Source organism: Hordeum vulgare, chromosome 1H (genome assembly GCF_904849725.1).
Source record: "Hordeum vulgare subsp. vulgare chromosome 1H, MorexV3_pseudomolecules_assembly, whole genome shotgun sequence".
In the NCBI taxonomy this organism is placed as follows: Eukaryota; Viridiplantae; Streptophyta; class Magnoliopsida; order Poales; family Poaceae; genus Hordeum; species Hordeum vulgare.
This window is the reverse complement of record NC_058518.1, coordinates 285,668,074-285,693,216: the sequence shown is the minus strand read 5'-3', so window position 1 is coordinate 285,693,216 and position 25,143 is coordinate 285,668,074. Positions and strand designations below refer to the sequence as shown.

Sequence of the window (25,143 nt, the reverse complement as noted above, 5' to 3'; positions counted from 1 at the left end):
GTTATGTCCTTAGCCGTTGCAGCCTCTTCGGTGCCTTCTCCTTGCTGTAGTCCAAGTGTCATGATGTATCCGACTGGCGCGAGGGGATCCGAGTAACTCCAGGAAGACCGAGTGATGGTTGCTGAACTGAGTGAGGTCGAGGTTGTCTTGGTGACTTTAAGGACACAGATGTCCGTAAGGGGTCCTAGGTAGGGCCAAGGAAGCAGGTCTGTAGGCCTACCCCTAATGTACAACCCCATCTGAGTGTTTGTAGCCTTTTTCGATAAGTAAAGTTTTGAACCCAACGAGGAGCTAAAGGTACAACAAATATTCCCCCAAGTTCTATCGACCACCGATACAACTCTACGCGCACTTAAGTTTGCTTTCTCTAAAACAAGAATAAAATTAGAAGTACTTCTTTAACACCCAAGATGCGGTCCTATCCTTATTTTGGCTCGAGGGCCTCGACAGGGATAGAAGCACATCTCGTCGTTTTGCAAGAATGGATATCGTTACAAGTACAAGTACAGGAGAGATGAGTGTATGGAATTGGCTTGCACTCGCCACAAGCAACAACATGGACATCTCAATACAATAGTATAATCAATCATCATCAAAAAAGCAGGGTTTGACTACGGACAAAAAAAACGATAAAATAACGACGTCCATCCTTGTTATCCCAGGCTACCAGCCTGGAACCCATCCTAGATCGATGAAAAAGAAGAAGAAGAAACTCCAAATAGAACAATCATCGCCCTCATGTCAAAGAATCGATTTACCTGTACCTGCAACTGTTGTCGTAGTAATCTGTGAGCCACAGGGACTCAACAATCTCATTTGCAAAGGTATCAAGACTAGCAAAGCTTAATGGATGAGGTATGTTTAAGTGGTGAGGCTGCAGCAAGCACTAAGAATTTATTTGAGTAGCTAACTTACGAGTACAAGAAGAACAGGGGGTGATCTACACATAAACGAACCTGAACTAATAATGATCTTGAAGTGATCCTGAACACCTACTTACATCAAACATAACCCCACCGTGTCCTCTCTCGAATAAGAACTTACGAGAAGAGACAGTCATGGTTATGCACAAAGTTCGCGAGTTTTAATTAAGTTTACTTCAGGTTTGCTATGGTCGGGTGTTAAACAAAGTTTCCAGGTTGCGACATATCCACGGGCACGGCTTTCTGAAAGATTTAACCCTGCATGGATGTTCCAACTAGTCTATCACAAACTACCACACGCTGCATCGGAAACCTCGACCACGAAAAACCCGTGATCTCCTTGGATTCCTAGTGGAAAACCTCAACCTCGAGATAGCCCATAGTGTCCTCGGAATTCCTCACACAAGACATTCAAGAAGGGTAAAACCAATCCAGCAAGGCCGACCGACGTGCGAACAATCCCAATAGGAGCCGCATATCTCATCCTCGGGGCACAACCGTATGAACGCAACATACAGTGGCCTGATAGAAATCTCCCGAGTTGCCCAGGTTAGCCGTGCACACGACTCTAATTTGGACCAACACTCATGAGGAGCACTGGCCCGGGGGGTTGATTAATTATCCAAGGGTGATCAAATGCTATGCATATTTTATTAGTTGTTATTAAGAAAATAGTACCAATGTTGGGCCTTGCCAAACGAGTTTTATCTCAAAACAAAAACCAAGGAGGTCCCATAACAACCCCAAGCATGTTAAGAGCTCTCAATTATGAAACATAACACCGGTCCACAAGTATTTAGAGCAGCAAAGATAGAACAAAACACCGAGCTAGAAGGCGAAGCCTTCCACCTTTTACCAAGTGTATAGATGCTCTAAATTAACTAGCAATAATATGATGACATAGCAAGGAATCCATGTTTTCACATGGAAGAAATTGGACCTGCAACTAGCAAAGTTATAAGAAGGTTGATCAAGCAGTAATATAGCCAAACAAGGTTTGATGGGTTATGGAGGGGGTTAGAGGCCTTTCATGGCAATGTTGGGAGGCTGACAGGTTGTAAGCAGTGAGACATAGTGAAAGAAATGAGACAACTAGCATAGCAATGATGGTACTGGTATCTAGGGAAATGACCATCTTGCGTGTGATCCTGCTTGCAAGAAGAACGAATCCATGAAGTACACGAACCGACGTAGTCGAATGAATCCTCACACCCTGAAGCGGTTCGGGACTGTATTGAGAAGAAACAATCCGAAAACAACAATTAACACACGATAGCAATACAAAATATGCACGGCATGATGTGCAAGCAATATGATGCATGTTCGGGTTAATTATGCAAGGCTCGGCATGGCAATTCACAACAAGCAAACACTACACATTAAGTAAAGCTCGATATGCAACAAGTTGCCTATTGATGAAACTCCACATTCAATTTATTTAGTTCATAAATAGTATATGTTGTTTCCGACCTCATTTAAAATACCTACATAGGTGCAGATCTGAATTGACACATTTTATATTTATTCAAACAGCAAAATAAAGTGGGCAATGTGATTCTACACGTCATTCTAGTCGATTTACATATAAAGATCATTTAAAACAGAACTAAGTTTTAAAACATATGAGGAACACAAGATTAAATGTCATGAATACAAAATGCATGCAAATGACAGCCACAACATGTTAAACCATGAATGAACCAAGATATCTTGGAGCTACTGGAAATTCTAGGCAACTTGAAATGAGGCCGAAACAACGAATAACCATTTTGGAAAGTCCTCATATGCAAATAAAGTTTTCGGTACTGTTATGCCTATAACACAATTTTAGAGTTGTTAAACATCAAAATAAATGCCGCTATGTTATTTTACATATTTTTCTAGTCATGTTACATATATAAAATATTTGAATCGAAGCTACGATTAATTAGTTATGAAATAAATCGTTTTAACATGACATTTATGCAAATTAAATGAAAACAACAAGTTAACTATTTTTAATATGCATGAAAGTTGGATATTATGAAACTACACGAAATTCTAAGCATTTTCCATGTATAAAGTTTTTAAATCCGATACACGATTAATTTGCTACGGATTAAATCATTCTTAATATGGCATGATACAAAACAATGCAAACAACATGTTTAAATATTTTTATCATGGTTGAAAATGACATATTACGAATCTACATACAATTTTAGTTAAGTTTCATATATAAATTGTTTTAATCTGATACATGGTTGAATTTATATGAATTTTCAAAATGTAATGTTTGCTGAAATTTTAGCAGTTTTTAAATATATGCAAAAGAAAGCGTGTAGGTGAACTAGGAGAAACAATATATACCTAATAATAAAGCGGCTATTGCTTCCGTCGGAAAACCCACCGCGGTATTTTTATAAAAAAGCCCCTGTAATTTTTGTTATTCAACACGCGCTTCATCATTTATCTGCAACGCAAAAGGAAAAAATGATTCGCTTAAAAAAATTATACCCGTACGCATCGGCTCCTCCCGTCGATCCTGGGCCACCCTGCTTGTGCCCAGGCCGCCGCCACACCACTCGCCGCCGCGGCCGACCTCAACCGCCACTGCTGCCGATCTCAACCCACCCGCCTCCACGGCCGTACCTCTCCCCGCTCACTGCCCCAGTTGCGACGCTCGAGCGCATCGCGTCGACCCTGGTCCATCCTGGCCTGTGCCCAGGCCGCTGCCACACCACTCGCCGCCACGGCCGACCTCAACCACCACTGTTGTCGATCTCAACCCACCCGCCTCCGCGGTCGTACCTCTGCCCGCTTGCTGGCCCCATTTCGGCGCTCCATCACAGCTTCTGGATCAAATCAACGCGACAGCTATAGTGACTGGGGATGATGCGTCTGCTCGATGCAGAACGGCGGCGGCGCGGCGGCGCGGCGGAGCGAAGTACTTGCAGGTGGAGGCGGGCCTCCATGGCTCACACGGGGAACTCCGAGATTATGGCGCGGCAACGGCGACTCCTTATGGCCAGATAGAGGCGACTAACCCTTGCTCCCCTCATCGTATCCCGTCCTCCGGCAGGAACTCATCATCTGGTGAGATCCACTCCCCATGCCTCCAAGCGTGTGCCAAGCACCGGCAAGAATATTTTTATGGGGATTTGTTTGCTGATGAATGAATGTATTGAACGTAAGATTGTATTGTTGTAGAGACAGAGAATGGAACACCACCTTCAGTTTGTCATCTGATCTCACATTCTCTACCCCATGAGTGAAATAAGATAACAGTCCATTGATCAATTCACGTAGCCTCTTTGTTTTGCTTTGCTTGTCCCGCACAATTTCTCATCATGGTGGAATTAACAATGGATGGGTTGATTTCTCAATAAAATAGGATATGACTGACTACATTAGTTAGTTAGCTTATTATTTTAATAAATCAAAATGATTATAAAATGATTAAAAGTGTGTGGTATTTTTTTCTCCCGTTGCAACGCACGGGCCCTTTTGCTAGAAAAATTAAACCGAGGCGACCTAGATTTGAACCCAGAACCTCATGGATGCGAATGCTTGGCACACAAAAATTGAGCTATCTCAATATTTGTGCCATGACGAGGGGACCAAATTAACATGAAGGAGAAACAACGACTTGAGGCAAAAATTGATAAAACGATGTGCATCCGTGGGGATTGGAACCCTGAGCGGGTAATACGAAGTGGCACAAACCACTCGGGCAACTGCATAGGTCATTTCAGAACATAATGACAATTTTAAATAACCTCACAAGTCGGACGGATCTGGAAAAGGACCGAATTCAGATCAGAAGGAACTCACGTCCTGCCGTCCTGGACGAGACAGAGGTCACAACGGCGGTTGCCACGCGCGGCAACGGGGCATCGCAGGCGTCGGGGACGAACCGGGGCGGCCGGAGTCGCCGGATCTGGGGGCGGCTAGCCCGGATCTGGCTGGAGGCGGGGCTGGCGACTGGCAACGGGCCATGGCGGCTGCACAAAGAGAAGGAGATAAACCATTGGGAGAGAGAGCACAGAGGAAGGAGGAGGAAGAGGGGCACGGGTCCGGGGGCGACCGTCTTGGCTCCAGCGCGATGCTAGCCGGTGGCTGCACTTCGACGGCCTGGGTGGCCGCGGGGCATGCGAGGAGGCGACGTGGTGCTGCTCGGGAGGAGCGAAGGGAGCTCAGGACACTGGGGTTTGCCGCCCGGACATGTCCGGGTTGAGGGCGGACATTGTTCGGGGTGGGTCTTTTGGGCGATTTTGGGTCATTGGATGGGGATCCCATGGTCCAGATTTGGATCTGGTTTAGGATTTCGGGGGAGAGAGGAGGTGGACCTAACAAGTGGGGTTTTAGATCTGGGGTAGGATTTTGGGGCTGTTTAGTACAAGCTTTTTTGTGTAATAGAAGAAAAAGATTGTCCATAGGTAATTGAATATAACATGATAGATATGTATCATGTGTAATGAGGGAGATGCATACGCTAACACACTTGTCGTATTTGGAACATATGCACTTATGATTGGACCTCTAGGAAGCATCCACAACTCTCATACTCGGTTGTAAGTTTGTGTTACTCTCGTCAATCATAGCATTAAACATCAAGTCTTCTTTACTCTCGTAGCATTAAGGTAAACCCAACCATAACATTAAACATCAAGTCCTCTTTACTCTCATACACACAACTCCCATACTCGGGTGTAAGTTTCTGTCACTCTAGGCACCCACTGTAAGCGAATTATGAACATATTGCAAACCCTCCTGCGTGTATCCTTCACGTGTGTGTGTCATGGAAGACACCTTATGACAACATCATATCAACACACTACTCGTATCAATAACATCGTATCACAATTGACCCGTAGGACAAAATAAATCTACTCAAGCATCATAGGATAACCACATATCACTGGGAAATAGTATGTAGTATCGAGCACCATGTTTAAGTAGAGACTTATAGCGGGGAAAAGGTGCTACTCCACTGCATAGAGGGGGAGAGAGTTGGTGTTGACGGAGGCAAGATTGTTGATGTAGATCGTTGTCACTCTCCTTGCCCCGACGGTACTCCGGCACCATCCGGAGAGAGGGTGAGAGCCCACCCTCCTTCTTCTTCTTCCTTGACCTGCACCTAGATGGGAGGAGTGTTCCCCCTATCGTACATGGCCTCCATGGAGTTGGAGCGCAAGAGCCCTGTGACAGCCCGATGCCGACGTTCCAGAAGATTCCCCTTTTCCTTTCCGTTTCCGTCGTGTGGGTATTTTTACTTGTTGCATCATCATGTAGTTGCATCATCGCATCATGCATGGCATCTTGCATCGTCTATCGCGTGTGGTGTTTGGAGTGTTGAGCTTCGAGTGATCACCGAGTCGTAGAGCGATAGAAGTTCCCCCCCTCTCTCCTCTTATTTTATTTTGTGATTTTGCTAAAGTTTCCCGATTTAACCCCTACTTTAAAAAAGGTTTGTCTTCTTTTAAAGAAAATCATTTTATTAAATGTGGAGGCAACCCCTTGGGTTTTTCTTTTATTTCTCCTCTTGTTTTATTTTACAAAATAAAGTCTGATTTCCTTTTCTCCTTTAAAAGGGGTTTATTTTTATTTTCTTGTTAAAAGGGTTTTATTTAATTCTTAAGAAAAGGGTTTCATTTTTATTTCTTTAAAAATGCCCAAAACTATTTCTTATAGTGGGGTTTGTTTTAAAGGAGTTACAAGTTATTTTTTTATCTTTGTTATAAAAAAATCCTTTCCTTTTGGTGTTGCTGTTTTCTTTTAAAAAAATAAAAAAAAACCAGCACGAAGGGAAGCTTGCCCAAGCCAGTCGGCCGAGGCCGAGCAACCCCCAACCCTAGCGACAGGGTTGTTCCTCGTTCCCGATCCCCCTCCTGCTCGCAGCCCCCCGTTTCTCCCTGCACGTCGTCCTCTCGATCCCTCTTGCCCCGTTCCTTCCTCCCTCTCAGCCCCTCTCCTCTCCCGCGCGCCGCCCTTGGCCCCGCCTCTAACCGCTGGCCGTCCCGCCCGCCTCCCCGCACGACCCGTCGTCGCCGCCTCCGTGTTCCCCGAGCCGTCGTCGCCGTTCCCGCGCTCGCCGTGCGCGGCCTCGCCTCCCCGCGTGCCCCATGCTCGCCGATGCAGCCCTGCGCCGTCCTGCTGCTCGTCAGCCGTGCCGCCCGACGTGCCTCGTCTCGTGCTCGCGCCGGTTTGCCCTGCTGCTCCGCTTCGCCATCTCCTGCGTTGCCTGGTCCACCCCTCGGCATCGGCCTCGCCCTCGCCTTGGCCGCGCCGCCGCCTCGAGCAGCCCCCGCCGACCGCCTCCCCTCGCCGTGGACGCTTCCCTGCACGAGCCAGTCACCAGTTGCTCGCCCCGCGCTGTGCTGCTGCTCGCCCCGTGTTGTGCATGTTGTTGCTCTTGCCGTGCTAGCTGTTGATGCCTGCTTACGTGCTTGCTGCCATAGTTGCTGATGTTGCTGCGTGATGTGCCGAGCCGCTACATGTGTGTATTGCTGCATTTGCTGTTGCTTGCCTGCTGCCTGGTTGCTTAGCTGCTAATCGCTGCTTGCTTGTGCTGGAGCAACTGCCTGCCATAGCTCACTATTGTTGTTAGCTGTAGCTAGCCTGGCCGATGCATGCTGTTGCCGTTTGTGCTGTTGCTGGCGATGCTTAGTTGCTATTGCTCTTGCTGCGGTAGCTGTTGCTCCTCCTAGATATTAGTTGCTGCTTTGCTTTGCTTTGCTAGGCTGTTGGAGCTGTTTACTGTTGCTTTGCTTTGCTTGCTATTAGATGCTCGTTGATGCTAGACACTATTGCTAGGTTGCTAGCTGAGGCATGCTAGTTGCTAGAAATTTGTTGCTGCCAGCTTGCCTGCTTCCCGTAGTGTGCCGATGATAGTTGTTGTCGCCGATGTTGCTGTGGTGTCGCTGGTTTCCGTCGCCGAAGTTCGCAAGCACCCTCCCCGCCGCCGTGGGTCGTCGACAAGATCGGTGAGTACCACGACGTCCTCGACGACCCCCGGAACGTGATCGACTATCGTTGCCGAAGACCGTGTACCAACGACAAGAGAACGACTACCGTCGACGAGTCCGAGTACCACTACTTCCACGACGACCACGTCGACAACAACTTCCACGACGACCACGTCGACAACTACTTCCACGACGTCCGCTATGACCCGATCCCCTCCGATTCGCATGCGTCGAAGGTATAACGATGAGACGTGGCCGAGGACCGTATGCATGTGTTGTATGAGTTGAATGTATGATTGCACCGTATGTATGCCCGTTGCACGTTGTCTTCTTTCGTCGTGCCTCGACACATGGAAACCCGAGATACGGGATCGCCCCATCTTTATTTAACGTTCCCGCACACGCTTCCAGATAGTGGCACCGATATCTCGTTGAGTAGCAGGATAGGAACGTTGCTGTGGCATCGTTTCTGTTTTGCCGCCTTAGTTTCCCTTCCGCTCGCTGTGGCGACACCTGCTTCTTTCTCTTCTTGCCGTGATGTTGTAACTTGCATGCATGACTCATACATGGCATATACCGTGTGTTGCATGGTCCTTGTGCCGTAGCTCCGATCTATGTTTCGCGTGTTACCCGACTAGGATGTCATGTAGGATCATCGCTCACCCCTCGCCATGTTAACAACAATTTAATATTGCCATGTAAATTAACGGGAGTGAATTAAATAATTAAACTGGAGTTTCGTCGATATGCAACCCGTTGCATATCGAGCTTCATTTAATGTGTAGTGTTTGCGTGAGGTGTTTTTCCATGCCATCCTTTGCATCATTGAACTGATCATGCATCATAGTAGGTTATGCATCATGTTGTGCATGGTGTGGTGAATATTTGTGTTGATGTTTGTTTCCGGTTGCTCCGTCTCGATAGAGTTCCGCAAGCGTGCCGGAATGTGAGGACCCGTTCGACTACGTTGGTTCGTCGACTTCACCGAGTTGTTCTTCTTCCAAGCGGGATCTCAGGCAAGATGATCATTTCCCTATATACCATTACTATCATTGCCATGCTAGTTTTATCGCTTCTATCGATTATTTCTCGTTGCCTACCACATGTTAAATATCAGCCTCTCAACAATGCCATGATCACCTTCAACCTGTACGACCTAGCAAACCACTGATTGGCTACGTTACCGCTTGCTTAACCCTGTGTTAGCGTTGCTAGTTGCACGTGCTTTGCTTCCATGTGAAAACATGGGTCCCTTGTTATATCACCATATTAAATGCTATTTAATTTAATGCACCTATATACTTGGTAAAAGGTGGAAGGCTCGGCCTTTCTAGCCTGGTGTCTTGTTCCACCTTTGCCCCCTTAGTTTCGGCTACCGGTGTTATGTTCCATAATTGAGCACTCCTAACACGATCGGGGTTGTTATGGGGACCCCCTTGATAATTCCTTTTAGATTAAAGCTGGTCTGGCAAGGCCCAACATTGGTACTATTTGCCCAACATAATAATTATGTTAATTGAAATGCATAGGGAGTTAGCGCTACCCGAGGAGTAATTCTACATAATACAGGGAGGGCCGGTGCTGATGGTGCTGGTCCAAAACAGAGCAGCTTACTAACGCTACCCGGGAAACTCGGTGTCTGGCATGGTAACCATCGCTCACCCGTCGTGTCCTGAGAACGAGATACGCGGCTCCCATCGGGATCGTCGACACGCCGGGCGGCCTTGCTGGATTAGTTTTACCTTTGACGAGATATCTTGTGCATCGGGATTCCGGTGATGCTTTGGGTAATCTCAGAGTTGAGGTTTTCCACTAGGGAATCCGACGAGATCGCGAGCTTCGTGGTTGAGGATTTCTATGCGGCTTGTGGTAATTTGTGATGGACCAGTTGGAGCACCCCTGCAGGGTTAAATCTTTCGGAAAGCCGTACCCACGGTTATGTGGCAACGTGGAAGATTTGTTTAACACTGGTTCTAGATAACTTGAAGTTAACTTAATTAAAACTTGCCAACTGTGTGCGTAACCGTGACTGTCTCTTCCGTGAGTTCCTTCTCCGATCGAGGACATGGTGGGGTTATGTCTGACGTAGATAGGTGTTCAGGATCATTCATTTGATCATCAGTAGTTCACGTCCGTTATACGTAGATCTTCCCCCTCTTATTTCTTGTACTCGTAAGTTTAGCCACCAATTATATGTTTAGCCGCTGCTGCAACCTCACCACTTAACCATGCCTCACCCATTAAGCTTTGCTAGTCTTGATACCTTTGGAAATGAGATTGCTGAGTCCCCTGTGGCTCACAGATTACTACAACACCAGTTGCAGGCACAGGTAAAGCTTACTTGACGCGAGCGTGTTGTTTGTTCATTTGGAGTTGCTTCTTCTTCTTCTTCATCGATCTAGTATGGGTTCCAGGTCGGCAGCCTGGGATAGCAAGGATGGACGTCGTTCTTCTTTTCTCGTTTGTTTTCGTCCTTAGTCGGACCCTGCTCTTACTCTTGATGATTATGTAATGTACTGATGTGACTCTGATGTAGCTTGTGGCGAGTGTAAGCCAATTCTATATATATCTCTTCTTTTCAGTACATGTACTTGTAACGATATCCATTCTTGCGACACGACGAGATGCGCTTCTATCCCTGACGAGGCCTTTTTGCCAAATTGAGGATAGGGTCGCATCTTGGGCGTGACAAGCCCCTTCGAAATTGAATCTCCCTCTCTGTTCTTTTCTTACCCGTTCCTGTTTTCTTGCCCTTTACCATTTCTTAACTCGCCAGAGATCCATAACTCTGATCGGGCTGAAATTTTGAAGGGATTTTTATCCATAAATTAGTTTTCTAGTGCCTGAATTAGAACCCCAGCCGACTTAGGAGGTGGCCACTAGGCACCACCGTGCGCTAGGGGTATGGGCCATGCACTGGTGCCTTGTGGAGGCCGTGGGCCTCTGTTTGCATTGATTCCACCTCCCAAAAATCACATATATTCCAAAATAATTCTTCGTAAATTTTTATCGTGTTTGGACTTTGTTTGATATGGATATTCTGCGAAATTAAAATCATGCAACAAATAGGAGCTGACACTTGGCACTGCATTAATATGTCGGTCCAATAAATCATATAAAATGTTGCCAAAATATGTGAAAGTTGCATAATATTGGCATGACACAATAAAAAATAATAGATATGATGGAGACCACGACAGTGGATCTCGAAGTAGATCAACTTTGTACTTTGTACTATCCCATCAATAACAACAAGAGCAGGATGTAGGGTTCTACATCCATCAAGACGGCCCGGACGTGATTAAAACATTGTCTTCATCGTCTCTTGTTACCCATCGACCCTATATCCACAGTTCGGACCCCCTACTCAAGATCGACTGGGTTTGACACTAACACCTGCTGGCACCCGCGGATAATTAACCAACCCCCAGGCAGTGCTCCTCATGAGTGTTGGTACAAACTAGAGCACCGTGCGGGGCCAACCCAAGGCAACTCAGGAGATTTCTATCAGGCCACCGTATGCTTCGCTTATCCGCCGTGTCCTCATAACAAGATATGTGGCTCCTATCGGGTTCGTCGATGCGTTGGGCAGCCTTGCTGGATTTGTTTTACCTTTCTCGAGCGTCTTGTGCATGGGATTCCAAGGATACTTTGGGCTATCTCGAGGTTGAGGTTTTCCATCGGGATTCTGAGGAGACTACATGTTTTCCGTGGTTGAGGTTTTCCACGCAGCTTGTGGCTAGTTTGTGATGAATGAGTTGTAGCACCCGTGTAGGGTTATATCTTTCTAAGAGCCGTGCCCGTGATTATGTGGAAACTTGGAAACTTTGTTTAACACCTGGTCATAGAAAACATGAAGTAAACTCAACTGAAATATGCCAACTGTGTGTAACCGTGACTGCCTGTTCTCATGAGTTCTGAATCCGAGAGAGGACACAGTGGGGTTATGTTTGACTCGTAAGTACGTGTTCATGATCATTTATTGACCATTATTAGTTCATTTCCTTTTATGCGTAGATCACCCCCTCTTATTCTTGTACTTGTAAGTTAGACACTCAAATAAATGCTTAGTGCTTGTTGCAGCCTCACCACTTAACCCCGCCTCACCCATTAAGCTTTACTAGTCTAGATACCTTTGGAAATGACATTGCTGAGTCCGTGTGGCTCACAAATGACTACAACAACAGTTGCACGTACATTTAAAGCGATACTTTGATGTAAGCGCGGTGATTGTTCTAGTTGGAGTTTCTTCTTCTTCTTCTTCTTCTTCTTCTTCTTCTTCTTCTTCGATCATACAATGGGTTCCAGACCGGCAGCCTGGGATAGCAAGGATGGACGTCCTTTTATCGTTTGATTTCGTTCGTACTCTGAACCTTCTCTTCAGAATGGTGATTGAATGTACGTTTGTATTAAGATAATCATGATTAACTTGTCGTGAGTGTAAGCCAATTCCATATACTCATCCTTTCTTTACATGTACTTGTAACGATATCCATACTTGCAAAACAAAGAGATGCGCTTCTATCCCATCAAGGACCTCATGCCAAAATAGGGATAGGATCGCATCTTCGGCGTTATAGACAGGTCTAACCAACAGGAGGTCGTCCCCTACCTCGCGTTCACCAAGGAGGCACGCCCTCCACGGTCGTGACCCTCACCGTTGAGGCCATCCTCCTCCCCCTCCGGCGCCTACAAGACCCCACGGCCACCCCCGAACCCTAGCCATGGTGTCGTTGCTTCGTCCCTGTGCCATGGTCGCCTCTCCTGTTGCCTCCGCACGCTCGCTGGCATAACCACCGGCCTTCCGCGCAGTTTCAACGCGCGCGTTGGCCCCATAGTGCTTCTATCCATCTTCCTCGCCCACAGGCGCGAGCCCGGAGCCATCATAGCGCCGCCTCGACCTCTTCTACCTCATCAGCCCGACGAGCTGCACGGCCGCGATTCGCCCCGGCGAGCCCTCCCTGAGCCACGTGAGCACATTTCCAAGGCCCGGTGAGACCCCACTTACCCTTCACCTCTATATCTTGCCCTCCCGTAGAAGTAGCTGTTGTTGCCATTGGAGCAGAACTCCATTCGCCGCCCCGCTCGTCGTCGTCGCGCTCGTAGCCGCTGTCTCTCGCGTCCAGGCATGTCACCATGCTCAGCATGTTCCCAACAAGCGAACGTGGCCCACCACTCCTCCTGTCGTGCCTCGCAGAACCATCCGTGTCGACACTCGAGCGCTATCGTATGCCTCGCTCGTTGCCGACAATGATTCCGACCAATCAGCCCGCACCACTCCGCATATGAATGCAATATTGAACGCACCCCTCTGGTTGAGGTGGGACTGAAAGGACAAGCGGTACCACCCCGGTTGAGGAGGAGCTGAGTCCTCTACAATCTCATGGTCAGTCGGGTTGACCTTGAGGGTACCCGCGATATAATTGCGTGGCACGACCGAGCATTCTTTGCCCTTGCCGTAAGTCCACGAGATGTGGCGATAGGATCGGGAGGATCACTAATCGTTACTGCGAGCTCCCAAGACACTAATGGGTTTGGATATGTGATCCGAGTAGGCCTATAGCCTTGATCTCACTAACCACAACACGGGAATAAGTATGGGCGCTCTTTGTCGTACATTCTCCCGAAAGTTCTTCAGATGCCACAATGAGCGGCACGTACCTGGGTGTTCTGTGTAGGCACTTGCTTTGGATTAAGAGGTAACTAGTACTCATACAAGACATCCTTGTAAAGTGCAAGAGTGCAAAGGGCGATGGGCCCAAGACCCATAGGCACTTAGGAGTAGATGAGCATGTTGGCCTCGCTCTTGAGCCTAGGTAGGACTACGGCATGTCGATCAGCCAAGGCTGGGATGACCCAGGAATGTGTGTCCGGCTAGTGTTAATCGAGCATGTTGGGTAATATGGTGCACCCCTGTAGGCAAGTATATCTATTCGAATAGCCATGTCCACGATAACGAATGCTCGAAGTTGTATCCCGATCTGTACAACTAGAACAGGAGACTGGAGACATGAAATAGAAATGATGGCTCTCGGATCATTTCCTCACAGGGAGTCGGGGAAGAATCTCTAGGCCGTGCTACTACATGCTTGTAAATGTTATACTAATCTATACCCATCTAATGCTGCAAGACATTGAAGACGCTAGTCTTTGGTAGGACTAGATCTTCGTCTCTCTTCTGGCATCTCTGCAGTTTAGTCCAAAGATATAGCCCCATTCCTTTGATACCGATGCATACTTAGCATAGTTCTGATGTCAGTCTTGCAAGTACTTTGGATAAGTACTTTCCATTGCTTTGCTACCCCTTTTCCCCATTCGATGCAATTACCGCAATTAGATGACGGATCTCCGGAGTGAGCTGATCCCGTCGATGACTACTACTACACCTACTACACCTACTACTACATGGTGGCCGTCGACGACCAGGAGTAGATAGAAGGGTCCCACGCAGGAGGCCTTCCCTTTTTGAGCCATGATGATTTTGTGATAGCCTTCTTAAGTAAAACTTGTTGCCTTTTGTCTGTACTGAGATATTGTTGCTTCTGTTGACTCATTTGTATTCGAGCTTATCTATTCGAGCCCTCGAGGCCCCTAGTTTATAAAATAAAGCTTGTTTTATTTTATTTGTGTCTAGAGTTGTGTTGTGATATCTTCCCGTGAGTGCCTGATCTTGATCGTCGCATTTGCGTGTATGATTAGCATACACTTAAGGCGAGGGCATCAAAACTTGGTATCAGAGCCGATTGCATGTAGGAAGCCCCTTTTCCAATTCCTTGGCTAAAGCTGAGTCTAGTCTTTGAAAAACAATTTTACTAACATTGGTGTGTGCCTTACGGGCGCACATCACAAATGGGTGCCATTAGTATATTTTATTCCTCTCCTTTACTCTGGGTTTTGACCTCTCTTCTATTTCACGTTAAAGATTTTGCTAACTCTAACTTAGCTTCTCGTAACTACTTGCTCCCGAAGAGCCGCTCATTCCAGATGATCGCCTGCTTGATGAGAAGACTCCGAAGACACTCTTCGATATTCTCCCAAGAACTTGTGCTCATCGATTTTGCAATCCCCTCCCGCCGTCAACCCCTATAGATAAATACAAACACTTGCCATTCATACAATCATTTCTCGTTGCTCTTGTTATTTCTAGATGCCTTGAAATACTCTCAGTTGTCCGGAGAACCATTTGAGCTTACTACCTTGCAGTTCATTACTGCATGAAAGCCCTTATGTATAATTCCTCATACTTACCGGGGATTCGTTCATCCCTTGTGGTCATGTGTTTCACAATTTTTTTGGAAACACTATTCGATCTTCTGAAACCCTTAGTAGCCTATTCCTCTTGACCTTGCTTACGTGCTTGTATTATGGTAATTCCATATGTCTAGCAATATTCATTAAAATCCTTTGTGACTGCCATCCTAATCTTATTAATTCAACATGTGTGCGAATGCACACAATCATCAGTTGATCCTTATAAATTATATTTCCGGCTCAGACGTCTTTCCAAACATGAGCTGGTTCTCGGCAAATCAACCTTGATTGATTGTCCATCTAATTCTATGCAACTTACTCATCTTTGATCACAACATCTAAACCTGATACACCGATCTAGAAATCACTATTCCTTTGTATTTAAGCATCGAGCTATTCAGATCTTTCTATTCTCGGGGGCTGTGGGATCAGGGGTACCCAGGCCCGCCCGCTTGCGGTCCAGGGCCCGTTGTGCATTGTAGTCTTTAGGACGCTCCCTATTGAGGCCGGGGGATACGACCCTCATGAGGTCCCCTCCTTGTCACGGGCCGCTCACGAGGTTTTCTCTCTTGAAGGTCTCTCGCAAGGCTCGCAACAAGGAGGCACCTCCTGACGCCTTCCTCCCAAGGAGCGGGGTTACCAAAGGTGGCCTGCCGGGGTCATGCGGTCGAAGCTCCCTACGTGGATGACATGAGCCATGCTGCGCGGTGCCATGGTCGGTGCTAGCGGGCACACACAAATAGGTTTTCCCCTTTGGTGTTAAGGGAACCAAGGCCAGCTGCGAGTTCCCAAAGCAACCCCCAAAGGTTTCCCAATCGATGCAAGAGGACCAAGGTTGGGGGCTCAGCAAGACGGAGTTCACCCCTGAGCCTACCCGCACGTCACTTAGAGAAGCTTTTGCACAAAAAGACCGCCTTTGTGAGGGCAGGCCACAGTCTTGTCCCCTTTCAAAATCGCCGTTGTGGCTGCCCTTCATACCGATTGTGTTTTTGAGGGAAGAGGACCAATGCGAGTATAAAAGAGAGGCCCAGCCTCCATAGAGAGGGGGGCGGAGTCCGGTGTGTTGTATTAGGGCAACACACCTCGAGCAATCTATCCAAGTAGGAGTAGGGTTTTACACCACAAGGTGGCCCGAACTTTGGTAAACCGTCGTGTGTTCTAGCTTGTCTTCCTAGCTCGAGACACCGGAGAGTCGCCGTGAAGTTGTGAGGTTGAATATGGTTGGAGAGCAAGCGCACCCCAGTGTTCAAACCTTTTCTTGAGTCTGCGGAGCCCCGATTACGACATTTGGCGCGCCAGGTAGGGGTGCTCAGCCGCTCTTCCACTCCAATTTCACTCCAGCTTCATCAACCCCATGGCTGACGCTCGCCGTGTGCCCGATGAGCTCAAGGTTGCGCTGGTCGTTGTGACTGTGCCCGGAGGCCCTGCCGTCCGCTATCACTTCGCCGCGGCTGAGGCTGCGGCCACCGACCCGTAGCGTGCAAGCAGCAACCTTCGTCCGTGCACCCTTCCGTGTAGAGGGAAGGCCGCACTGCCACGGCCTCCTCGTCCCACGCCCATCTGGAGTGGGTGAATGCGCAGGCAGCACTGCTCATGGCCCGCGAACTGCTCCGTTATCGCTCGGCGGATGCCGGCTACGACGCGTGGATGCCCGCATCACCCAGCTTGTCACCGCCGTCGGGGAGCATAGGCGCCCTCTCATTCGCTCCCCCCCTTCGTCCTGTTACAAAGAGGAGGCTCAGGGGGCGCCGCCGCCGCCCCCTCCTTCACACGGTGACCAGGTCGAGCCCAAGTGCGGCGTGCGCCAGGGAAACACACCTCGCGAACCGCCACTACGCGCCTAGGGAGATGGCGACAACTGTTAGACCGTCCAGCGCGAGGCACCGCAGGATGCGTGCACGGTCCTCAAGCGGCAGCGCTAGTGCCTCGACTGGGTCATCGAAGACGTCGTCGCGGCCGGACACCAGAACCGGGACGCTCTCACGCATGGCGGCCACGCAAGCACCGTAGGTTGCCGGGCCTTCACCCACGAACTGCACGGGGTGGCTAGGCCAACCGTGTTCAAGCCCTACCTGCCCCCACACTACGACGGCTCCCTCGACCACTCAGAGTTCCTCCAGGTCTATGCCCTAAGCATCGAAGTGGCGGGTGGCGATGACAGGGTCATGGTGAACTGGCTCCTGATGGCACTCAAGGACGGCGCACGGTCATTGCTCGTGAACCTGCCCGAGGGCTCGGTATTTTCGTGGAGCAACCTCTACGAGTTGTTTGTCACCAACTTCAAGGGCATGCACGACCGCCCCCTCTCCGTCAATGACCTACCTTGTTTGAAGCAGCGTCCTAGCGAGACCCTCCGCAAGTACATCCAGAGTTTCAGCCAGGTGTGCAATAAGATCCCGCACGCCACAGACGAGGCGGTCATCATGGAGTTCACCAATGGCGTCAAGGACCTCAAGATGTGTGAGAAGCTTGCCGTCAACGACACCCTGAGCATGACCATGGAATTGTTCAACTTGGCCGACAAGTGTGCCAAGGCTGAAGAAGGCCACCTGTTCGCCAGCGACAACCTTGACGACGCGCCCGAGAACACAAAGGCCAAGGCCAAGGAGGCCAAGCAAAAGGGGCCTTCCGTGTTTGCGGCTAAGCCTGAGCAGAAGCTTGCCGCGAGCGGAGCGTTCCCGAGAAGGAGCGCCACCCGTACTGCATCTACCACAACGTACACATCCACCCCACCAGAGACTTCCACGAGCTCAGGGTACTCAGGGACGAGCAAGTCGTCCATCGCTGGAGCATAATGATCGCGGTGTGATCACAGCGGTGGCCGCAGCGGTGGTAGATGGGAATGCCGCAACGACAACTCTCACCGGGGCAATAGCTGGCGCGGCCAGCCTCATAAGATGCACCCTCGGGACAAGACTAGCTCTCTTCACTGCCTCTACCGCTTGCGAGGAGGAACGAGGGTGACCAGTGCGACGAGGAGGTCTAACCCTACCAGAAGCCTCGCACGATGGCCTGCATTCTCGGCGGAGCCACACCCCCTCGGCGAACTGCTTGTTCAAGCAGTTCCGCCGCGAGGTGAACACCGTACTCTCGAAGCCGGGGGCTATGAAGCCTCTCCAGTGGTCAAAATACTCCATCACTTTTGAGCCCCAGGACAACCTGAAGTCTGCGACTATCGCGGGAAAGCTCCCCATGATGTGCACTCCTACCACCAGCAATGTGGCACTCACCAAGACCCTCATCCACGGTGGTGCGGGCCTCAACATGGTCTCTGTCGAAACCTTCGACACGCTCTAGGTGCCTTATAACCAGGTGATGCCGACCAGGCCGTTCTCGGGGGTGACCCGTGGCTCCACCATCCCGCTAGGGCAGGTCTGCCTCCTCGTCACTTTAGGCACACGCGACAACTATCACACTAAACACATCGACTTTGACGTGGCGCACATCGGGCTCCCGTACAACGCCACCCTGGCTACCCATGCTGGCCAACTTCATGGCTGCGACCCACCACGGCTACAATGTACTCAAGATGCCGGGCTACAGTGGTATCAACATCGTCACGTGCGATGGGAGGAAGCGGTCTGCTCCCTAGAGCACCCTTACAGGGCCGCTACCGTGGAGCACTTAGACAATGCCGAAGGCATAAGCCTCACAAGGTTGCACCTCCAAGAAATTGGCAGTCGATGCCCTCCTTTGGTTCTGCCAAGGCGAAGGACCCGGTGACCGAGGCCAAGGTCACAAGCCAGCACATGCGACGGGTACTCTTCCTCCTCAGGCATAGGAAGGCACGCCCGACGCCCCCTCAGGTCGGGCTCGGGGGCTTTCATCTCGAAGGAATCCGACCTGGCCGCTCCACTAAGGATAGAGCTCAGGCACCGCCTGGAGGAACGCCTCGGCACGAGCCCTCACGAGCAAGGAGTGCAACGTCAGGCATCGGTGGCTTAGGAGTTCATCGCCCAAGAGATCGACAAGCTAAGGGATGATAACCCATAAGTATAGGGGATCACAACAATTTTCGAGGGTAGAGTATTCAACCCAAATTTATTGATTCGACTCAAGGGGAAGCGGAAGAATATTCTCAAGTATTAGTAGTTGAGTTGTCTATTCAACCACATCTGAAAGATTTAGTGTCTGCTACAAAGTATCAGTCGCAAGGTAGTATGATAGCAGCAGTAGCAACAGTAACCAGTAGCAGCAAAGTCACAACAGTAGCAACAGAGTAACAGTAGAGCAGTGACAACAGTAGCGGCAAAGTGACATAGCAAGGACCAGTAGGGAAAACTCGTAGGCATTAGATCGGTGATGGATGATTATGCCGGATGTGATTCATCATGTAATAGCTATAACACGGAGATATATGTAACTAGCTCCCATTCGTCAATCTAATGTAGGCATGTATTCCGTATATAGTCATACGTGCTTAGGGAAAAGAACTTGCATGACATCTATTGTCCATCCCTCCCGTGGCAGCGGGGTCCTAATGGAAACTACGGGATATTAAGGTTCTCCTTTTAATAAAGAACCGGACCAACGCATTAACACTTGGTGAATACATGAACTCCTCATACTATGGTCATCTCCGGGAGTGGTTCCGGCTATTTTCACTCTGGGGTTGCCGGGTCATAACACATAGTAGGTGACTACAACTTGCAAGATAGAATCTAAAACACACATATATTGGCAACAACATAATAGGTTCAGATCTGAAATCATGGCACTCGGGCCCTAGTGACAAGCATTAAGCATGGCAAAGTAGTAGCAACATCAATCTCAGAACATAGTGGATACTAGGGATCAATCCTCGCCAAAACTAACTCGATTACATGATAGATCTCATCCAACTCATCACCGTCCAGCAAGCCTACGATGAGATTACTCACGAACGGTGAAGAGCATCATGGAATTGGCGATGAAGGAAGGTTGATGATGACGATGGCGACGATCTCCCCTCTCTGGAGCCCAAAACGGACTCCAGATCTGCCCTCCAGAGGAAGAACAGGAGGTGGCGGCGCCTTCGTATCGTAAAACGCGATGAACTCTTCTCCCTGAATTTTTCCGAACGAAAGAGGTTATATAGAGCTGGAATTGGGGGCGACGGAGCTCCGAGGGGCTCACAAGCCTGCCAGCCCCGGCCAGGGGGGCGGGCCTGGTGGGCTTGTGAGCTCGTGGCTCTGTCCCTCCAATTGATTCTTGCGCCAATATTTTTATATATTCCACAAAAATCCCTCGTAGATTTCCAGGTCATTCCGAGAACTTTTATTTCTACGCAAAAACAACATCATGGCAATTCTGCTGAAAACAGCGTCAGTCCGGGTTAGTTGCATTCAAATCATGCAAATTAGAGTCCAAAACAAGGGCAAAAGAGTTCAGAAAAGTAGATACGACGGAGACGTATCAGGGAGGCACACACTATGCGCAGCGGGCGCCGCATAGACCACTTCCTTAGGAGGATCATCAATCTCGAGGGGTCGATGGAAATGCGCATGTGCATTGACGTTGCAGGCCTCAGCGGGGTTGCTTCTCGAAGTTCCTTCTGGTATGCGAGAGCAGGGCTAGGCCGAAACGTCCACGTGGGCCGTGTTCACCTGCCTTTCAGTGTGGAGAACGCCACGGCCGCCTCCCGAAGGTTGATGCCGTCAGATTTTGGGCTCCGCAAGACCCTAAAGATTCGAACTCAGGGGCGTGTACTAGATCTCTCGCGGGCTCGCCTCACCTAACACGCTACTCGCTGGGGATGACAGAGAACTCACTCAATGGTGAGGAAGACACAGAACACGACAGTTTACCCAGGTTCGGGCCGCTGGGAAGCGTAATACCCTACTCCTGCTTTGGTGGATTGCCTCTTGTGGAGGTTGGTGGATGAACTAGTACATTGTTCGAGGGCCTCCGGAGGCTGGGTGGCCTTTATGTGGTGTCGGTGGGCAAATGAATGGATCACGTCCCCCTATGAAGAAACCTACTCTCTCTATATATAGTGGCGGCCCCGGTCCTCTTCCCTTATCATTTCAGCGGGAAGGGATCCCACAACGACCATTTTTGAAGGGGAAGAGGGGAACATGCTCCCTTGCCCAAAGGTAGTCTTTGCGTGCAAAGTGGCTGCGAGCGCTGCAGGGATGGGTCTAGGGATGACGTCTGTCCTGCACGCGGGCGGTGATGGCCTTGCTACACCAGAAAGGAAACCTTTGGAAGATGCCTTGGGAACCCCCGTACATCCTTGACCCCTTTGCACTAAAGGGGAAACTGCTCCGTCCTGCCGTCTACTGCTCGCATGTCGTTCCTCTGCGTCACCCTTGACTTCTGAGGCCGGTCTCGCCTCGGAATATCCGCTGCTCCGGAGGGGACCTGGTGTGCCCCCCTGCGGGTCTTGCTGTTGTTCCTCCTCGTGAGACTTTGACCCTCGTGACGACCTTGCCTTTAGTGGTGCAGTGCCCGATTGTGCTTGCTTGATGAAGTGGGCCAGCCCTGGGCCATAGGTAGGCAGGTCCGGGTACCCCCATTCCCATAGCGCCAACATTAGCCCCCGGGCCCAAGGCATGCTTGCGCCGGCCTCTAGGCGAAGCCTTGGGGGTGGCCTGAGGCGCCGCGGGCCCTAAATGCCTGTGGGCCACGCCACTGCACGTCACGCGGGTGATGTCGGGTCTCCCTTGCCTTCTGTCTCCACCTGAGCTATTAGGAACCTGACTCATTGCGTTGGTCCATTATTGCTTTCCTTTCTCCCGCACTCTCTCCTCCTCCTCGATCTCCAACTCCAACCAGCGTCTCCTAGATCCAACACCACGTTGTTCCCTTGTCGGTTCAGTAATGGCGCCCGCCGGCAAGCAGAAACCAGAGACGCAAGGTCCTGCCCCATCTCCTCCGCTCCTAGAGTGCACCCTCTCCAAGGAAGTGGATCTCACCCCCGTGCTCCCATGGTATGCGGCCGATACCAATGAGCATGGGCGGACCCTGATCAGGCCCGGTGCCACAACAAAGCGACCCGCGTCGAAGGCTGTATACGCCTTCTTCCTCCATAGCATCATCGCCAGGCCGGTGCCACCTTCCGCCTCGTTCTTCACCGCCATCCTGAACCACTATGGGATCCAGGCCCTTCACTTCCGGCCCAACTCCATCTTGCTCTTGCCCGTGTTTGCTTTCTACTGCGAGGCCTTCATACGCGTGCGGCCTTCAGTAGCCCTCGTATGCCATTTCTTCAGCATGCGCCTACATGATGGCACCCACTTGTCGGCATGCGTCTCCTTTGTACGCGGCCCAGGGCGACAATTTGCTCGTGAAGGCCGGGAAGAAGGTGGGAAACTTTAAGCACCGTTGGGTTTTCATGAGCTTCAAGGACGCCAACCCTCGGCTGGAGGTGCCGAAGGGGCTGTCGGAGAAGACTTCTGCATGGATCTCAGTGAAGCTCTCTGACTCTCGGTTCATGCCCATCCTCGAGCGTTTCTTCCACGACATCAGCGCCAAGAGGCTGACCGGTGGGATGATAGTGAAGGAATTCTTGGCGCAGCATCTAGCGCCCCTTCAAGCCCATTCCAGGCCCCTATGGGACTACCAGCTCAGTGAAGACAAGCTCAGGCTCCGGTCCCAGGACCTTCCTACTAAGGATCTGAGCAAGGTCGTGGCAACCCTGCTGGGCGGTGACCCAGGTGACCTACGCGAGGCTCTGGATCCGCTATACCGTCTTGACGACTGGGCCGACCTGATTGCCGCGCTACGTGTCTTCGATGATCGGGGGCTCTTCCCGGCCAAGGGTTTTGGTCTGGTAGAGGTGTCATCAGGCGACATCTTCGGTGGGGAGGACTCAGAGAAGACCGTCGATGATTGCCCAACGAGCGCACCTCTCCCATCATATGTCGTCCTTCTGCGTGAGATTGAAGATGATGATGTCACCGACAAAGTCTCTGCGGTGATCTCCTCGTGCCTGACTAAGATCTCCAAGGGACCCGCATCGGCCCCACATCCCACGCGGTCCACGAGCGTGCTCGCCCCTCGGAAGCACGAGGCTGAATCGCCCTTGGCGCATCCTCCCTCCGCCGGCGGGAAGTCTGAGGCGCCGGGCTCGCCCCCCTCCATGGGGGCCCTGTCGCCCCTGCCGTCACTCGGATGGAGAGGAAAAGGAGATGGGTCGACATTGAAGAGTAAGTGACTCGTCTCGGCACGCCCCGTGCATCCATCATCCGTGCATTGCTGATCCCCTTTTTTCCTGATGTCCAGGGGCGCTGCCTCGCTGGGGGTGAAGAAGAAGAAGGCGGGCGTCAAGCCGAAGGCGACTCCTGACGCACCGCCGGCCCTCCCAAACGCGTCGCCGAGCCCCCCGAGCCCCTGAAGCGTCCTAAGGTGGTCGTGGCGGCGCCTTTACCCGAGGGGTAGGCCCTTGAGGGCCTTCAATCCACTGATGCACCAATGGTCGCAATCTCCGAGCAGCCTTCGGAGCCCCCTGTCCCTCGTGACGTAGCCTCCTTGACGACACTGCCCGCGACATCACTAGAGGACTCGGGTATACGTCCAGGGCATCCTGAACAAGGCCTTCACTGCCCTAGGCAAGGTCCCGGTCGTGATGGCGGAGGGTGAGAAGGAGGCAAAGGCCGCTCGCGCTGCGCGCAAGGAGGCGTTGGAGGAAGACAAATCCACTCGCGCCGCGCGTGAGGAGGCGATTACGGAAGTTGTGGCGGCTCTCACACGCTGCGAAGAGGCGGAGGCTCGCCTGAAGGCCTTCCAAGGAGAGCAAGCCAAGCTAGCCGAGCAACTGTGCCTGTGGGAGGAAGAACTCGAGGCCCACAAGACCAAGCTCGCCGCCCGGGAAGAAGAGTTGTCCCAGGAGGAAACTCGCATGGGCGTGAAGCAGACGCGCTTGGACGAGCAGGAGAAGGAGATCGCCTCCAAGAAGACCCTTCTCGATGCGAAGGGAGAAGCCCTCGCCGCGGCCGAGAAGAAGGAGGCCGCGGAGCTAGCCGGCTTCCCTCACATTGAGCTCAGGCTTCGCACGATGCTCCACACCCTCTGCCGCGACGGGTTCGACGAGCCTCTGGCCACCCCACAGGGCGGCTTTGTTGTGCTCGCGGCGGAGCTCGCCGTGGCGTTTGAGGATGCCGTCATCGACGTGGACAAGATCTTGGAGTGAGTGTCGAGACCTCTTTTTTGAGGCCGCGACACGCGTCTTCAGCCACCTTCATCTTCGTAAGCCGGGTTTTACTTCGACTCCATGATCCTGCCAGTCCCTACTGAGGCCCGCGACAGCGTTTAGGAGGTGGTGAAGGGTCCCGTGGAGGCGTTGGTGAAGAGGTTCGCCCGCGTCACAGTTCCCCCATCTCCGGATGTCGCTGAAGCCGATGGCGGGGAAGACAATGCCACTGACGCCAACGACGAGCCCCTTGAAGATGGAGCGACGGGCGGCGGCGGTTCCTCCTGATTTCTTCCCCCTGTTTTTTCCCTGCAATGCACATCGTGCCTCGCGGAGGCGTCAAACTCATTTGCGTTTTCAATAACTTGTTAAGGCTTGTAATAACTCGGTGACTGCTTGAATGTTTTCTTCGCCTCGTTTCTTCCGTGCTTCCTGTGATACTCTGCGTCGGCAGGGCCCGACCTGCACATACCTCGGCCGCCATTGAACCGACCGGATTCTAGGATGACCCAAGAGGTGAGGGGCTACGGGTCTAGTTAGGCTCGTGATTCGCGATGCTCAGGAGTCCCCCATGACGTGCGAGCAGCGCTCATGAGGGGAACACGGTGAGGATTTTGAAACTTCAAAACACCTTCATCACTCTGCGCCGACAGGGCCCACCTCGTGCGTACCTGTGCCGCCATTGGGCCGACCGGATACCAGGATGGCCCAAAGGGGGAAGGGGCTACGAGCATAGTTAGGCCCCTAAGTCGCGATGCTCAGGAGTCCCCCTTGACATACGAGCGACTCCAATGTCCCTCCTAAGAAACTGAAAATTTGAGACTACCGAACTCCTTCAGCACTCTGCGTCAGCAGGGCCCGCCCCGCGCGTACCTCCTCCATCGTTGGACTGCCTCGGTGGACTAAGCGG

At 50.9% G+C, this 25,143-nt stretch overlaps 1 protein-coding gene across 1 annotated transcript; it reads right to left on the bottom strand.

The window, feature by feature from the left end:
• Window positions 1–1,673: 1,673 nt before the first annotated feature.
• Window positions 1,674–5,422, bottom strand: LOC123409708. The gene is made up of 3 exons (XM_045102573.1): window positions 4,990–5,422; window positions 4,737–4,906; window positions 1,674–2,152 (listed from the first exon to the last, which is right to left on the bottom strand). The coding sequence occupies exons 1-3, from the start codon at window positions 5,337–5,339 to the stop codon at window positions 2,130–2,132; spliced, it is 543 nt and encodes a 180-aa protein (XP_044958508.1). The 5' UTR covers window positions 5,340–5,422; the 3' UTR covers window positions 1,674–2,129.
• Between the last annotated feature and the right edge of the window lie 19,721 nt (window positions 5,423–25,143).

Bases quoted from the DNA above. Each gene is read 5' to 3' on its own strand.
- LOC123409708 (XM_045102573.1), bottom strand. From the start codon at position 5,339: ATGGACAATCTTTTTCTTCTATTACACAAAAAAGCTTGTACTAAACAG. The intron at 4,907-4,989 runs GTCGCCCCCGGA...CTCTTTGTGCAG, and splicing joins ATCGCGCTGGAGCCAAGACG to CCGCCATGGCCCGTTGCCAG. The intron at 2,153-4,736 runs GTGAGTTCCTTC...TTCTCAATACAG, and splicing joins CTCGTCCAGGACGGCAGGAC to TCCCGAACCGCTTCAGGGTG.